General features: G+C 43.7%; 1 protein-coding gene across 1 annotated transcript; it reads left to right on the plus strand.

Moving 5' to 3' along the window:
* The first annotated feature begins 5,774 nt into the window (after positions 1–5,774).
* On the plus strand, positions 5,775–16,638 carry ZNF519 (zinc finger protein 519). Its single transcript, XM_012935388.2, has 5 exons — positions 5,775–6,009; positions 10,573–10,648; positions 12,120–12,179; positions 12,832–12,958; positions 15,796–16,638. The coding sequence occupies exons 3-5, from the start codon at positions 12,150–12,152 to the stop codon at positions 16,533–16,535; spliced, it is 897 nt and encodes a 298-aa protein (XP_012790842.2). The 5' UTR covers positions 5,775–6,009; positions 10,573–10,648; positions 12,120–12,149; the 3' UTR covers positions 16,536–16,638.
* Positions 16,639–17,191: the final 553 nt, after the last annotated feature.

Here is a 17,191-nt window from a genome sequence, read left to right on the forward strand (position 1 = left end):
GTTTATCACAAACCCCAGGAGTGAGGAAGTCGAGACCTATGGAGCCTCCTGCTGGACCACTTTCCTCCCCAGAAATTGTAACTGACCATGTTTTCCTTCCTGGAGATTGCACGGTAAACAGGGCAAAACAATGTGCGTCGATACATGCTCATCCTGTACCTCCATGTTTCCTTGTACTGATTCCTTCTGTTCCCTTGAGTTTCTTGGAGGTGGTTCAATAGGAGAGCAAATAAAAGGAGGCTGCAAAGGCTGTGGGCCACTGAGCCTGAGCAAGCCCTGGCCCTCCGACATTCCTCTCGTGTGTCTTGTCTCTGTGCCTCCTCCTGTTGACTTCGTACAACACAGCATGATGCTCTCCATGTGTTGGATTATAGTTCTAAGCATTTTAGGTTTAGTTTTGGATTGCCATTGCTTCTCCCACAGGGATCTTATTGAGTAACTCCTATCACAGTGCTCCTGAAGCACTCCCAATCCTCTGTGTTTATCTTTACCCTTTCTTACTCAGATTTTCCCCATTAATTTTTTTTTCTTTTTGGGTCACACCCGGTGATGCTCGTGGGTTACTCCTGGCTCTGTACTCAGGAATTACTCCTGGAGGTGCTCGGGGGACCATATGGGATGCCGGGGATCGAACCCGGGTCAGTCGAGTGCAAGGCAAACGCCCTACCTGCTGTGCTATTGCTCCTGCCCCTCCCCTTTAAATTTTCTTAATTCTCTTAGCTCTTATTTTATAATTGTAGACCTATTTCATGTAAGCTCTAAAATGTACTAGTGAAGAATTTTTTAAATTAGGTTTATTGGGGCTGGAGCAATAATACAAGGATAGGACTCGTGCCTTACCCCGACATCCCATATGGTGCCCTGAGCCCACCAGAAGTGATTCCTGAATGTAGAGTCAAGAGTAACTCCTGAACACCACCGGATGTGGCCCCAAAACAAAAACAAATCAAACCAAAAGAATAAAATAGGTTTATTAATGGCAGGATGGATAGGACTGTTGCCATATGAGATCCAAGTACAAAATAAAAGTAATGCAATATATTTTGGATACTAGAGTTGGGAACTTATGTAAATGAGAATGGGCATTATATCATATTGCATTCAATTATTTAAATTTCCTTACTTACACAGGTTAAAGTCATATAGCAGTCAATTATCACAAATTGACTTTTATTTATTTTATGATAATTGCATTGTCATTCTTTACGGAGTAAGCAATATGAACTAAATTTGCAAGTGCCTGCTAAGGGGACAGGTTGGGAGTGGAAGGAAACTGGCACATTGGTGGAGGGAAGGTCACACTGGTGGTGGGACTGATGTTGCAACATTGTATGTCTAAAACAACTATTATTTAATAAACATTTTTAATGTGGGAATTCAGACATAGTAGTGTGGACATCTTTGAAAAATCTAGAATTAAGTTACCTACTTTCTGGCCAGTACAGTCACATTACTACTTTAAACTAGAGACACATTCTACCAAGCCTCCCAAAGATCCCCTTTGTATAACATTTGATTAAAAAATTCTAACTTTTTGACCTACCCATGTACAAATCCACTGCAAATCACTATTACATTGAATATTTTATCAGAATTGTGTTTCTATGCTTTACAATATGTGTTTGTTTCTATAACTTTAAAGGAGAGTGAAAATACTCCTGAAAAAGTGTTGGGTTTTATATTTTTATTTTCACTTGCTTAGAGTTTGAGAAGAGTTCCATAACCAAGTGGGACTCTACGCGTGATCCCTGCTGGAACTCTATGTGTGATTCCCAACGGACATCGCCAGCTGTTTTGCAAGATTTGGACAGAATGGCATCGGTGGGGTATGGAGAAACTGTGGTGGTGGCCACAGCATCGCCACCTGCCCCCGCCGGGCCAAGTCACAGTGCCGTAGGACATAGAGCCGTGGTGGCAGGGTGCACAGTGGCTCACCCACTGTGTGCTGTCAGCCAACCACCGGGTGACCTGGGACTTGGTGCAGGTGTTCAACCTCTGTGATAAGGTCCTGCTCTGCCAACAACAACAACAACCTCTGGGTGTACTCCATCAACTTCAAGGAGATCAACCTGAGACTTCAGATGTCCCAGGTGCTGCCCAGAGATGCCGGCAGGTGCGTGTTTGTCAGTGTGCAGATCGTCACAACATGCCAGTCGACCCAAAGCTTATATTTGTAGACTAGGAACACCTTTAAAGGCATAGCGGCCGCCCCCAAAGTCTCCGTCCCTCTCAGAAAGCCTGTCAAGCCACCAAGAGTATCCTGCCCACACGGCAGAGCCTGGCAAGCTAGCTGTGGCATACTTGATATACCAAAAACAGTAACAATGCCCGTCCTCATTCCCCTGACCCTGAAAGAGCCCCCAATACGCTGTTGGGCTACACTAGCACTCGGCAGGGACGAATGGAGACATTTCTGGCACCCGCTCGAGCAAATCGATGAACAATGGGATGAGAGTGATACAGTGATTTTCACTTGGTGGGATTCCCAGGATCAGGGGACTCCTGAACCACACCCAGCAATTCTCAGTAAACCAGGCTACACGTTCAATGTCAGGGCATGAGGATGCAGTGCTGCTCAGACGCTGTGAAGCCAGATCCCTGGCCCTGCAGATCACCGTGGGAACTGCATTACAGTACCTAGCGCAGAATCCCTGGAGCCTTTGCCAGGTGTCGACAGAAATTATCACTGGGCCTCCTGAGTACTGTTTGGAAGACACACCAAAATAATGTGAAAGTAAAATTCACTGACCACTTTTATTATTGGGTTCTTAATTGCTCTTAAGAAGTATAAGGTAGTTTATATTTTAATAGTTACCTATAGTTAACAGTGTTTGAAAATATTTTCTCCTTTCTTAAGTTGTTCTCTCATTAGTTGAGGGTTGCCCATTCTATGCATATGCTTTTTAGGTTTGTGAAGTTCTGTTTATTTATTTTTTTTGGTGGGCGTGGCTTTGATTTGGAGTCATATACCCAAATTATTCTAATAACAGATATAATCTATCTTATATATTATTTTTACATAAACACATTAATTTTTTTTTTTTTGCTTTTTGGGTCACACCTGGCAATGCACAGGGCTTACTCCTGGTTCTGCACTCAGGAATCACCCCTGGCAGTGCTCAGAGGACCATATGGGATGCTGGGAATCGAACCCGGGTCGGCCGTGTGCAAGGCAAACGCCCTACTCGCTGTGCTATTGCTCCAGCCCCCTAAACACATTAATTTTTTAAGTCAGGAGATTGTTAGGTTTTCTTTGGGAAGCAAGTATGTAAAATGGACAGGCCACTACAGAATTTTGTTTTCAGTGATTCAAGATTTTGTTTTCAATGATATTTTTATGAGAGCTGGGCTGAGATCAATTTTCAATGTCAAAAATGGTAGAAAAAAGGGGGGGGAGTTATTGGCATCAACCCCAAAGTTTTTCAAGCTTTCTCTTATGTTTCAAGTGAAAGCTTGGGAAAAAAACCCATAATATGATCATTTAATTTACTGTATAAGGGTCATCTGCACAGATGCCAGTCATTGGAAGTGACTTTTATTTCCTCTGAAACATATTAACTCCCCCTTATGTTTCATGAGGAAAAAAAGCTTTATATTCTGCTTTATATTGAGCCTTATATTCTGCTAATGACAAAAAAGGAAAGTTTTATATTCTTGGGAGAGTTAATAATTTGAAAAAATGAGTATTTTTTCCTAGGTCTATCAAATTATCTGACCTCTCAATGAAACTTCTTAGTACTCTGTTTAATTTAGTTGTTTTATCTGGTAAATTCTCTTTAAGGAAAGATTTCTTATTTGACTAGGAAAGTCCAGAATTTACAACATCATTTGTTTAGGAAAGGTCAAGCAGGTAATTCAAGAACATGGAAATGACTATTCTACTTCACCAAACAGGGTATGATCCCCAACCAAAAAAAAATCAGCGTGGTAATTGGGTCTTACTAAAAACCTAGTAATTCCACGGCTGTGAAACTTAGTGGGAATTTTAGTTGGGTTCATATCGCCAGGATAAAATCAGCTCCATCTGTGCATGCAAGATTCTGACAGCACAAATCAAACTACTGCTGTGGAAAGTTGAAATTTCTCTAAGAAAACCCACTGTAAAAGCTAAGTTGTGTCGTTAATTTTGAACATCTTTACAGGTGGCCAGTAAAAGCAGACACCAACAATTTCTCTTACAGCATATTTATCGGAAGGGCTAAGACATGAACAAAAGCGTGTGCTCTAGCCCTTACTTTCTTTTTTTTTTTTTTTAAACACTGCCTTCCTTGGGCTAGGGAAAGCTGCTCTCCAACAGGGACTAATATTTGGGTGGGGGTGGGGCGGCAGGGGAAAGAAAATTGTCTAATCTGATTTCTCTTTCAGATTGACAACTCTAAAACCCGATAATCCTGTACCCTGGTGATACTAAACTGCACGAGACTCCAAGCTTTTATAAGTCGTGCAGACCCTTTGCCTAGAAGCAGTTACAGAAGATCTTCCCCACGTGGTCTCAAAAGATTTACATGAGCGGGGCTGGAGCAGTAGTACTGGTGATAGGGCACTTGACTTGCATGTGGCTTATCTGGCATCTCTTCTCATTAATCTCCAGCATCCCTTATGTTCCCCCAGGTCCCACCAGAAGTAAGCCCTATTAGAACCCCCGGGTGTGGCCCAGAAAGTTTTAAAAGGGTAACAATGCAGGGTGGGAGAAAGCATAACATAACGGGTAAGGTGCTCGCCTTGCTTGAGACCGACCTGGTTCTGCTCACCAGCAACCCCAAGGTGCCAGGAGTGACCCTGTGCGCAGAGCCAAGACAGCACTTACCCAGCCGTGCACCGCAGCGGCTGTCCTACTTTCCGCAGTTAGAGGAGCAGGGAAGTCCTGACCCTGGCCCGCGAGGGGTTCATTTTGGCTGATGCCATAGGTCCCCAAGCCAGGCCCGACATTTCTTTGGATTCTGTGGTGTCATTTTGGATTTGAGGCCACACCGGCTGTACTCGGGGCTTTGTGCTCAGGAATCACTCCTGGTGCGGCTCAGTGAACCCTATGGGGAGCCAGGAATTGAACTCAGGTTTGGCCATATGCAAGACAAGTAACTTACCAATGCATTAAAGCCCCAGCCCCGTATCTATTTGTCTTAAACTGCAGAAACCCATGGGGCAACGCCCTACTCCAGAGTTTATCAGTATTCAGGGTAGAGAGAAAGTTTACAGTGCAGAGGGTACTTGCCTTGCCTGCTACAGGTTCGATCCCTGACATCCCATATGGTCCCTGGAGCCTGCCAGGAGTGATTCCTGAGCTCAGAGCCAGGAGTGATCCCTAAGCACAGATTCAGGAGTAAATCCCGAGCACCGTACCCCACCCCAAACAAGCAAAACAGAAAACCAGACTTCACCAGACCTCCACTCCGCTCCTGTTTCTGTTTGGTAGCCATATGAACCGGGATTTCCAGGTCCAGGAAAACACAGGCAGGTTTCTGAGCTAGGGGTTGCGGGTTAAGTCCAGCGGTGAGCAGGACCAGAAGTCCACAACAGGAAGAGCCGGTATTGACCAGAGCAGGAGCCCACCAAAAGCAAAAAGCTCATACGTGCAGGTGGGGAAACTGTGTTGACTAAACCGTCCAATCACAGGAGCCGAGCCCCTGAACAGTAACCAATCGCTCACTCCTGCGCGATGGGGCGGAGCCTCCGGCCGCTGTCCAATGATAAGGCCTGTTGGGTCCAGCCAGCCTCGGGGCGGGTGTATCCGTTCAACTGTCCAATCAGGGACGGTTCTCACGGTCGCGCGAACTTCCTCCAGTTCCGCTTCGCCAGAGTGCTGTAAACCCGGTCTCACGTGTATGCCGGCAACTTTCGGACCCCCCGGACCCCGCGGGCCGGACGTCGCCGACTGGACCTCGGTTCGATTCGGAGGACGGCCGTGGAGCCGGAGCGCGTGGGGTCAGGGCGGAGGTCCAGCGGAGCTCCCATGGACGGCTGACCGGTGTCCTCCCGACCTGGGTCGGTCTTTGACCCGTGTCGCCGCAGGTGGGCCCGGGGTTGCAGCCCGCGTCCGTACCTGAGCCCGGGACCCCAGTGGCCCTTGTCAGATTCGGGCCCCGCACTCACGGGGGTCGGGGTCCGCCAGAGCGTCGCTGGCTCCCCTCTTCTCGCCCAGATCGGGTGCTCGGGCTCTCCCTCTGGTGCTGAGTCTGGGTCCCCGCGGGAGAGGGTCTTTGCCGGGTCCTGCTGGGGGTCCCGCGGCGCCCCAGCCCCTTGGAGGGAGGGAGCGACACCTTCCTCGGGCCTGGAGGGCGACGAGGGGCCCGCTTGCTGGCCGCCGGCTGCGGCGCGTTTCGGAGGCGCGCTTGCGCGTGGGGGGCGCTCGCCGTTTGCGCGCCCGTGGGGGACACCTGCCGGGGGCGCCCGAGCGGAACTCGGGGCTTCCTTTGGACCCGGAGGAGTGAGCTGTGGTTCGCGCGGTCCAACTGCTGAGGCTTTCTTGGTGAGAACTGATACCCTGAACACAGTCCCTTCACCGAGCGGGGCTGTGTGTGGCCGCAGGTGGAGAGTTCAGTCTCCGAGGGGCACAGGGGGACCTCGCTCCTCCCAGCGAGGGCCCTCCCCGCCGGGCTCAGTGTCCAAAGGGGGAATCGAGCCCCCAACCTAGGAATTGCCCTGCCCTTCTCACCGGATTGTCACCCCTGCTGCTCTGTGGCCCATCAGGGGCTCCTGCTTCTGGCTGATCTCAGGGTGCCCAGTACTTGGTACTTGTCTTTTTTTTTTTTCCAGATGCAGATTTTTTATGTTCTTGACCATTGGTGGCATCTCTCAGATTCTGCACCTCAGGGTGACCCCTGTCCTTGTTCTTTTTATCATTCCTTCCTTCTTTTATCTCATACTTTGTCCAACAGTGGGTGATTTGATGTTTTGGGTTTTTGTGTTTGTTTGTTTTTTTTTCTGCCGAATTTGAAATAACTGAAAACCAGTCGTCAATGACATGACATCCATCTCACCTAGAAAGACCACTCTGGTTTCCTGGTCTGTGTCACATGCTGGTGTCACATAAACCACTCATCCAGTCCAGTTTTCAGTTTATTACATATAATTTTTTTTTTCCGAGCGTGCCTCCCACTGGGCACTTAGCGGACCCAGGGACCCCTTCCAGGGCAACTCTGCCAATCAGACTTGAGGTTCAGTGCTAGACCAGGAGATGTGGTGCTGGCTGAGTCTCCCATTTCTGTGGAACCCCAGGACCACACCAGCAGCAACTGTGTATGGAGCCTCCAGGATAATATCCTATGATGCTTAGGGGCCTTGTGCTAGGGTTGGGTTTATTTCTCCATAGTCATTTCGATTTATTTATTCATTGGTTTTTGGACCACACCTGACAGTGCTCAGTACTTACTCCTGGCTGCGATCAAGGGAACATTGGCCCCATGCAAGGCAAATAAATGCCCTATTATTTCTTCATTCCTAGAGCCCATGATTCCTTCAGCTTTTATCTTCTTAAAAATTGACTTGGCTGTTCTAGATATTTCATGAGTCCATATAAATTTTAGGGTGATCTAATTATTTCCGTGAAGAAAAATGCAATTGAAATTGTGATAAGAATTTTACTTGACTGCTTTGGTTAATTTGGGCATTTATCAGTACTCATTTTTTCACTCCCTGAGCTTTGGATAGCTTTGATTTCTTTTTTTCAGTGTGTTAAGATATTTTTCACTTCCACTTCACTTAATGAACTACTTGGAGTTTTCTAAGTAAAGGGCTTTCATCTACTCATAATGAAGGCTAGTTCTTTTCCTTTGTAAATCTTTTTTGTAATTTAGCAATCTCTGCACATGTTTGCTGCCCTGGTTTGGCCTCCACAGGCTGAGTCGGATGGCCTGTCCTAAGAGTGGTCTGTTAGTATGTGAGGATAACTGTGAGTTCTTCTGTCACTGTGTTCGATGATGGTTCTGTTAGATTTAAGTTGAACGTTCTAATCTACTTTCTGAACAGTCTTTTGCATATGTATTCTGTCCATTTCAGATCACTGGACTGAGATCATCTCAAGGGTTAGTGCCTGTGCTCTGTACTCAGATCAGACCATTTCTGATCTCTCTACACAGCCAGGAGTGGCCTCTAAGCCCCAAGCCGGGAGAATCCCCTGAGCTGCTGCTGTGTGTGGCCAGAAAACCAAACAGAACCAAACAAAGGAACCCAGATAATTGTGGGATTCTAAAATACTTGTGGTTGCTTCGGGTTTAGTTTTTTTGTTTGTTTTTGGGAGCCACACTCAATAGTGCTCATTGCTTATTCCTGGCTCTGTGTTCCAGATCATTCCTGGTGGCGCTCAAGGGATTTTTTTTTTTTTAAATTGAATCACCATGTGGAAAGTTACAAAAGTTTCAGGTTTAAGTCTCAGTTATACAATGCTCAAACACCCATCTTCAAGGGATCATTTTTGATGGGATTGAACCCAGGTCAGCCTCCACTACCATCAGATCTTTCAGTGTCTCTCTTTTGGGGTACCATTTTCCTTCAATTTGAGTACACATTTATTTGAGAGACCCTGATTCCAGATTTTTTTTTAACTTTTTAAATATATGTTTATTTTTGGCTCAATATTGAGGTATTGTGGTTTACAGTAATGCAATATTAGTGATCCATCATTTCAACAGAACACACCATCACTCATCATTTCCACTACTAAGGTCCCAAAGACCCCTCTTGTTCTTACCCTCTTCCCCCTAATAAGCTTAGTTCTGTGGATCAACTCTAGTTCTGACTTGGGCCATTTGTTGCTTTAGGCCATTTGTTGCTCCTTTACTGTGAGTCTTTAAATCCCACATATGAGAGAGATTATTCTGTACCCATTTCTTTCTTTCTGATTGATTTTGCTCACTATATCTTCTAGTTCCGTTTATGTGGCAGCAAAGTGCATGATTTTGTTCTTTTTCTTAAAACATTTTTAGGTCTCCTTACACTGCTATTGGCTCTGTGGTTTAGGTATATGAATATTTCCCACCTCTACACCACTTGTGTGCTTGAGGCCCCTGACCCCTGTTCTTTTTACTCCCATCTGCTGCTGCTTCTTTCTTGATTTCTTTTCTTCCCTGTCATTCTCATTTCTGTAATCTAGGTGTTCCCTACTGATCCTTTGCATTCCCTTATCCTGTTACTCTATATACTACAGACAAGGGAGATTGCCTGGCATTAAACGCTTTTGACTTACTTCACATAGCATTATATCCTCCAGTGCCATCCAGGTTGCAGTTAATTAAATGATCCATTATTTCTTGCAACTGCATAGTATTGTGTTGTGCATATATATATCACACTTCATTATCCTCTCATTTGTCATTGGACACCTGGACTGATTCCATATTCAAACTATTATAATAATTGCTCTAGTGAATAATGGTGTGTGTAAGTTCTTTGAATTAATGTTGTGTCTTGGGGGTAGACACCAAGAGCAGTATAATTGACGGGTATTCTGTCTGTTCTGGTCTTACTTTTCTGAGAAATCTCCTACTGCTTTCCACAGAGGGTTAGCCAGACAGTATTTTCACCAGCAGTGGGTGAGAGTACCTTTCCACCACATCCCTGCCAACAGAAGATTGTTCCCAGTTCTCACCAAAACAAGACTGCTCAGTTTTGGGTTTTTGTTTTGTTTTTGCTTTTTGGGTCACGCCAGCCAGCGGTGCTCAGGGGTTGTTACCACATAGGATGCCAGGGATTGAACCCAGGTCTGTTGAGTGCAAGGCAAACCCCCATCCACTGTACTAACGCTCCCGCCCCTTGTTGGCTTTTTAATTTTATTTTATTTTTATAAAGTTGTTCATAATAGTTCATTACAGTTAATATTCAAACACCAATCCCACTACCATGCACCTTCCCACCACCACAAGAGTGAAGATTGTTGTATTTCATCCTGGAGCCACTTAAGCCCTTCTATGAGAGATGATAAGCATGTATGTTAAACCCAAACAAATATGTGCTACTTTTGGTACATCAGTGAGCATGAGTATAAGAGGTCCAGAACGTTCTATGTCTCTCTCTTCTGGGAGCTTTACTTCATAGTCTCTGGATCTTGGTCGTTGACGAGATTATATGGCAGGAGGTGGAGGGGCGGGGAAGGCACAGTCCCAATCTGAGCAAGCTTGGAGATTTCAGTCATGGGTCCTGCATATCTGGGTTTTTCTGCAGGTTCCCTCATAAGTGAGGCTTGTACGAGGGTGTGGAGAGCGGCCTGGAGCGTGGATGTGGTTGGGTTCTGGAGATTTTTGGCTGCCACGGTTCTACTGGGTCAGGGAGGGAAACTCAAACCTGCCCCCCTCTGAATTAACCTGGTGTTGTTTTTGTTGTTGTTTAATATATGCCATTCTCACCATTGTGGAATGATATCTCTTTGTCATCTTTATTTGGATTTCCTTGATAATAAGTCATGATGAGCACTGTTTTTGTATATGTATTTGGCCATTTGTCTTCTTTAGAGAAGTATCTGTTTCAGATTTGCCCAGTTATTTTGAATTCCTGCGTATGGACAATGCCCCATGCATGCACACAGGAGTTCCTAAGAGTGACATAACTTAATTTCTACTCTTTTTTTTTTTTTTCCTGAAGGGTGGCCCATGTCTCTTGTTTGTGATCATGGATTCTTGAAAATGTCGGTTGTGGGGCTCAAGCGATAGTTCAACAGGTAGGATGCTTGCCTTGCATGTGGCTGTCCTGGGTTCGATCCCAACATCCCATTGCTCACTAGAAGCCCTGAACACAGTAGGTTGTCACCCCAAAATGAGAACAAATGAAAGTGTCAGCTGTATCAAAGCTCTGTTGAGAAACTGTCCAGAGGACCCTATGTCAATTAAGAGAAAGTAGTTTGCCAAGTGGGTTGACCTTTGATGTTGACATTCTGACTGACCACCATATATGGAAATGAAACTGTTGAAAACTGAAATTTAGAGGTAGAATACACGAGAAAGTAAAAAGAAAGTATTTTAAGTCACATTAAAATATGTACATTCGGGGGCTGGAGAGATAGCACAGCGGGTGGGGCGTTTGCCTTGCACGCGGCCGACCCGGGTTCAAATCCCAGCATCCCATATGGTCCCCTGAGCACCGCCAGGGGTAATTCCTGAGTGCAGAGCCAGGAGTAACCCCTGTGCAGAGCCAGGTGTGACCCAAAAAGCAAAAAAAAAAAAAAAAAAATGTACATTCTCCCTACCCAGGAAGTTATAAATGTGTTGATAAATAAGCACTGCACTTAGGTTTAAAACATTGTAGCTGAGTTTTTAAAAACTGAATCTGTTTCAGTAAACAGCTTTGTGACTCCTAAAATGGACTATTTACTGTATTACATCACTAAGGCTTTAAAATAATTCTCTGGAGCACTGGTCCTTTGTAGGAAGCTTGCCACAGCGGGCAAAGGATTAGGACTGGGAGGTACTACTACAACAGTGATGGGGAAGTTTTCTAGATGAAAACTGGGTGCTAAAAGGAAATAAAGTGATTATGCACAATACCCTTTCCAGTAATAGTACTGGAAACCACAGTGCCTAAAAATGAAAACGGGAAAAGTGCCTGCACTGGGACCAGGAAGGAACGTGGGGACCCTGGTGGGAGGAAGAGGACACTAGTGAAAGGATTGGTGCTGTTACTATAGGCCTGAAACTCTAACCGGTGCTGATTCAGTGAACTGAAAAAGAAATTCTCTGGGGGTCTTTTACAAGGATTTTTGTGTATGTGAGAAAAGTTACAGATAAGCCTTGAGAAAAGTTTTTCTGTGTAATCAAAATGTCTACGATTAGATGGAATATTGACTGGTTTCTCTCTGTGACACCAAGTTTTCTTGTTTATTACATAATTTCTTTGCCAATAGTAGAAATTTTAAGCAATTTTAGTGATTATCTGATGATGTCTTTAAGTGTAGACATTATCTGTCACCCTATTAAATACACCTGATATTTAACTCTGCACGTGTCACTGCCAGAGACATCTGTGGAAGGGCTGGCGAGTCCAGGTTCCTAGAAATATAATATCAGTTTGCTGTTATGTGGGAGGGGCAACAATGAGCCATTTACATGCCTCCCCAAGGCTTCCCTTCAAGACCCACGATGGTCCTGTCATATGGATGGCAGATGTTCAAGTGAAACTGTTTTGTTTTGCTGCAGGACACTGCCGATTTTACTGGAGCCACTGGTATGGAGAAAGTGAATAAGTCATTTGGCTGGGTAAGATGGTCCTTGTATCGAAAGTTATAACTGACTTAGCATAACCCTGGCAATTGACTATGATTCAACCACAGCAATGCAAAGGGGGAGCAAGACAGGTTGTGAAAAATATATAAAGTTCTTTGCCTATCTGGTGGGAATGCCTCCTGTTTGGAAAGAAAGAGAACAGGGCCTGGAGCACAGTGGGTAGGGCGTATGCCTTGAATGAGGTTGTCCCGGGTTTGATCCCTACATCTCATATGGCTCCTCGAGCCACGAGTGATCCCTGAGCACAGAGTCAGAGTCATCCCCAAGCCAAGCTGGGTGTAACCCACAAACCAAACCCCCCCAAAAAACTACATTAAATTGATAAATTAATTTTATTTTGGGGAGGGGAATACACCTGGCTATGTCCAAGGCAAGCACCCTACCACTGTACTGTTGCTCCATTACCTAATCTTATCTTTGAATAAAGTACATTGTTCTCCATGTGCATTTCTGGATCCGATATTACATTTTCTTAAATAATATAGAAGTCACTGTAAATTATTTTATGGGGCAACTCAAATATTCTTAATCAGAACCAGTTACTTTTAACACCTTTTTGGGGGATGGTGGATGATTCTTTTGAGCCCATCTCTTGAACACTTGGTAAGATCCTTTTCTGTTTCAGGAACCAGTGTCATTCAGGGATGTGGCTATACAGTTTACTCGGGTGGAGTGGGAATGCCTGGACCCATCCCAGCGGACTTTGTACAGGAATGTCATGTTGGAGAACTATGGACACCTCGTTTCCTTGGGTGAGGAAAACTTCCCCCCAAAATTACTCATTCTCTTTCATATTCCTCTTAAAATGTATGCTTTCTGGGTGTTTCTAAGTATATTAGAGACATATTTTTCATTTTTAGAATAACTAATTGGAGGCTTCTTGATGAAAAGAAAGGCATTTCTCTGTTTTCCACCATCAGTTTATTCCATAGGATTTTAAACTTTCTTTTGGTGATAATTTTAGAAATTCAGTTAAATATTAATACAATAATTAAAATCAGATTTTCAAGGATTTTTTTTTAGGTAGTAGTACATGACAATGAAACTGAAAATTTGAACATTTTAAATGTTGACTAACAGTGTAATGATGCTCTAAAATTACAATAATTTGGTTAATAGTCATAGAGTTATTTGTAATATAAGCTCTACCATACTGGATGCGACTTTTGAGATTATCAAAATAAAAGATTCCATTTTCTGATAAACAGATCTTATTGTCTCAAAGCCAAGCCTGATTGCCTTGTTGGAACAAAATCAGGAGCCCTGGGATGTGAAGAGGAAGGGAAGCACAGCCTGGTGTCCAGGTAGGTGTGTCTGAGGCTATCTGAACACAGGCAAGAGTCCCACACACAAATCAACAAGAAACTGGCCTATAAAGCATGGTCTGAGGTCTCCACATCAGCAGGTCCTGTTTTTAAGGTGTTTAAAGTTTATCGTGGAGTTCTTCAATCACTGTCCCCTAAGGAATTTCTCATCAGTACTTCCCTTATCTTTCCATCATCTAAAGAATTACTTGCCCTGGAGAGAGAGAACAAAAGGGAATACCCTGCCACAGAGGCAGGGTGAGGTGGGGCCATCACTATATTTGGTTGTTCGTTAACCAATATATTCCAACTTAAATATTATGATGTATAGGGGCCAGAGAGGGCTGGAGCGATAGCACAGCGGGTAGGGCATTCGCCTTGTACATGGCCAACCCAGGTTTGATTCCTCCGTCCCTCTCAGAGAGCCCGGCAGGCTACTGAGAGTATAACGCCCACACAGCAAAGCCTGGCAAGCAACCCATGGCGTATCCGGTATGCCAAAAACAGTAACAAGTCTCACAATGGAGACGTTACTGGTGCCCGCTCAAACAAATTGATGAGCAACGGGATGACAGTGACAGTAACATTTACAAAAATTTCAAAAGAATACCTAACAATAGATGACTTGTGCAATCAAACTATGCAATGTAGAACCTTATTTCAAAGCATTTCTCAAAGTATTAAATGCAAGGATTTAATACCTTGATTGAAAAAATAATCTGCAGGTCTGGGAAGACAGTACAGTGGGCAAGGGTGCTTGCCTCCCATGGGGCCAACCAGGGTTCATCCCCAGTACTCCAGATGGTCCGAGAGCTTGTCAAGAGCAGCTCCTGAATAGAATCAGACATAATCCCTGAGCATCACTAGGTGTGGTCCCCGCCAAAATGGAACTTTCGGTTAGTAAGATAGTACAGCTGGCTTGATCCCCACGACTCATATGGCCCATCAGAAGTAATCCCTGAGTACAGAACCAGGAGTAAGCCTTGAGCACAATCAGGTGTGGCGCCCTCAAAACAAAACAATTTGAATACACTGAAAAATTAGTAAAACTAAGAGAGTAAAACTTAATAATGATATAAAAATGCCCAAAATAATTCCTCATTAATAAGGTACACATAAGTATCAGAATTAAGCATCATCACATACACATTGCTGAGATCTCCAAGGAATTCAGATCATTAAACACAAAAGCTATAGTTACTTTTTATCCTGGAGTACCATGAATTAGAAATTTTCTTATGGGACTGGAGTACTTGCCTTGCATGCGGTAGAGCCAGGTTCAATCCTCTGTACCCATCATGGTTCCTTGAGTCTTCAGGAGTGATTTGAGTACAGAGAGAGCCAGGAGTAATCCCTGAGCACTGTCGGGTGTGGCCCTCCTAAAAAAGGAAAGAAATTTTCTTTATGATTTTTCAGGGTGATACAGAGAAGGCAGAGGCAAAGGAAATAAAATATAGAAATAAAACAATTTTTTAAAATTCAAGTGTGACAGTCATTAATTTTGTACTTTCATAGTTGCTGTGGTTTTCCAGAGAGGTTCCGGAAATACCTAGAAAAAGTCTCACAAATATTGTTTCTCTGTAAATTGTTAACAGTCCTATAGGCATGAAGTCTAGTGGTTCTTGTTGTCATATTACTGGCATCCTATATTTACTATTCATTTGTTGTATGAGAATTTTAAACATACTTAATGTAGTGTTATAAATTAGATCATTTCATTTCTGATTTTTTTTTTTTTTAAGATTCTTCAGCTCATGGCACCCAGATCTTGTCAAAGCCAGGCGCAGGTGATTCACTCCCCGAAGTGCAATTCAGAAGATATGGAAGATGCTCCCTTGGGAACCTGCATGGAGAGAGAGAATGGACATACGAGTGGGAATCTGAACTGCAGAACGGTTCTCATAATGGACATAACCAAAGTGGTAAAATTAGCAATAATAAAGACTTTGCAGCCAAGAGAGACCAAGTATGTGATGCATTATGCGAAGAGTTTAATGTAAATTCATTTAGTTTTGTAGGAAAAGTTACTCCTGTAAGAAAAAAGCCATGTGAATCTTTAAAACGTCCAAATTGTTTGAAAGAAAGTTTGGGACATCTCGAACATCAGTCGGTACGTTCTGTGTATAGTCACTTAACTCATTACATAGATGGTACGATGTTAAACGTCCATTGTAATGTTTCTGAAAATCAGAATTTCAAAAAGAAAGATGAAAGTTCTGTTTGTGTTCAAATTGAGAACTCTTCAGAATATCAGAAATTACATAATGGGAAAAAGGCACGTGAAGAATATGGTAAAACCTTTCATGTGTATTCACATCTTAGTGTACATCAGAAAATGTATTCTGGTGAGAAACCTTACAAATGTGAGGAATGTGGCAAGGCCTTTAATTGGAATTCACATTTTACTGTCCATCAGAGAATTCATTCGGGTGAGAAACCTTTCAAATGTGAGGAATGTGGCAAAGCCTTTAATAATACTTCATCTCTTACTGTACATCGAAGAATTCATTCTGGTGAGAGATCATATGAATGTAAAGAATGTGGCAGGGCCTTTAATTCAAAGTCACATCTTACTGCCCATCAGAGACTTCATTCTGGTGAAAAACCTTACAAATGTGAAGAATGTAGCAAAGCCTTCTATAGGCATTTTCACCTCACTGTCCATAAGAGAATTCATTCTGGCGAGAGACCTTACAAATGTGAAGAATGTGGCAAAGGGTTTTATGTGAATTCCTCTCTGACTCAGCATCAGAAAATTCACTCTGGCGAGAAACCTTACAAATGTGAAGAATGTGGCAAGGCCTTTAATCGGAATTCATATCTGACTGTCCATCAGAGGATTCATTCTGGTGAGAGACCTTACAAATGTGAAGAATGTGGCAAGGGGTTTTATGCGAATTCAAACCTTACTGTCCATCAGAGGATTCATTCTGGCAAGAAGCCATACAAATGTGAAGAGTGCGGCAAGATATTTATTCAGTATTCACAGCTTACCAAACATCAGAAAATTCATGATGGTAAGTGACTTTACAACTCTGAAGGATGCGGCAAGTCTTTTTGGTTTTTTTGTTTTGTTTTGTTTTGTTTTTTTGTTTTTTGGGGTCACACCCAGCGATGCACAGGGGTTACTCCTGGCTCTTCACTCAGGAGTTACCCCTGGCGGTGCTCAGGGGACCATATGGGATGCTGGGATTAGAACCCGGGTCGGCCTCGTGCAAGGCAAACGCCCTACCCGCTATGCTATCGCTCCAGCTCTGGATGCGGCAAGTTTTTATATATTTCTCCATCCCTTCAAATTTCACATAGCCAACTCATTAAACAGAAATACACAAATAAAAAAGAATGATTTTTTGGGGGGGACTCTTGTCTTTTTTTTTTTTTTTAAATTTTTTGCTTTTTGGGTCACACCCGGCGATGCACAGGGGTGTCTCCTGGCTCTGCACTCAGGAATTACCCCTGGCGGTGCTCAGGGGACCATATGGGATGCTGGGACTCGAACCCGGGTTGTCCAAGTACAAGGCAAATGCCCTACCCGCTTTGCTATTGCTCCAGCCCCAATTTCTTTTTTTAAATAAAGTTTTTACCAGAAGTATAGCCTTCTTTTGATGTACATGCTGAAAGATAATCTTAAACAGTGAATGTGCAGACACGCCCACATCCCACAGTCTCTGCCATGTAAAC

Source organism: Sorex araneus, chromosome 2 (assembly GCF_027595985.1).
Source record: "Sorex araneus isolate mSorAra2 chromosome 2, mSorAra2.pri, whole genome shotgun sequence".
NCBI classification, from domain to species: Eukaryota; Metazoa; Chordata; class Mammalia; order Eulipotyphla; family Soricidae; genus Sorex; species Sorex araneus.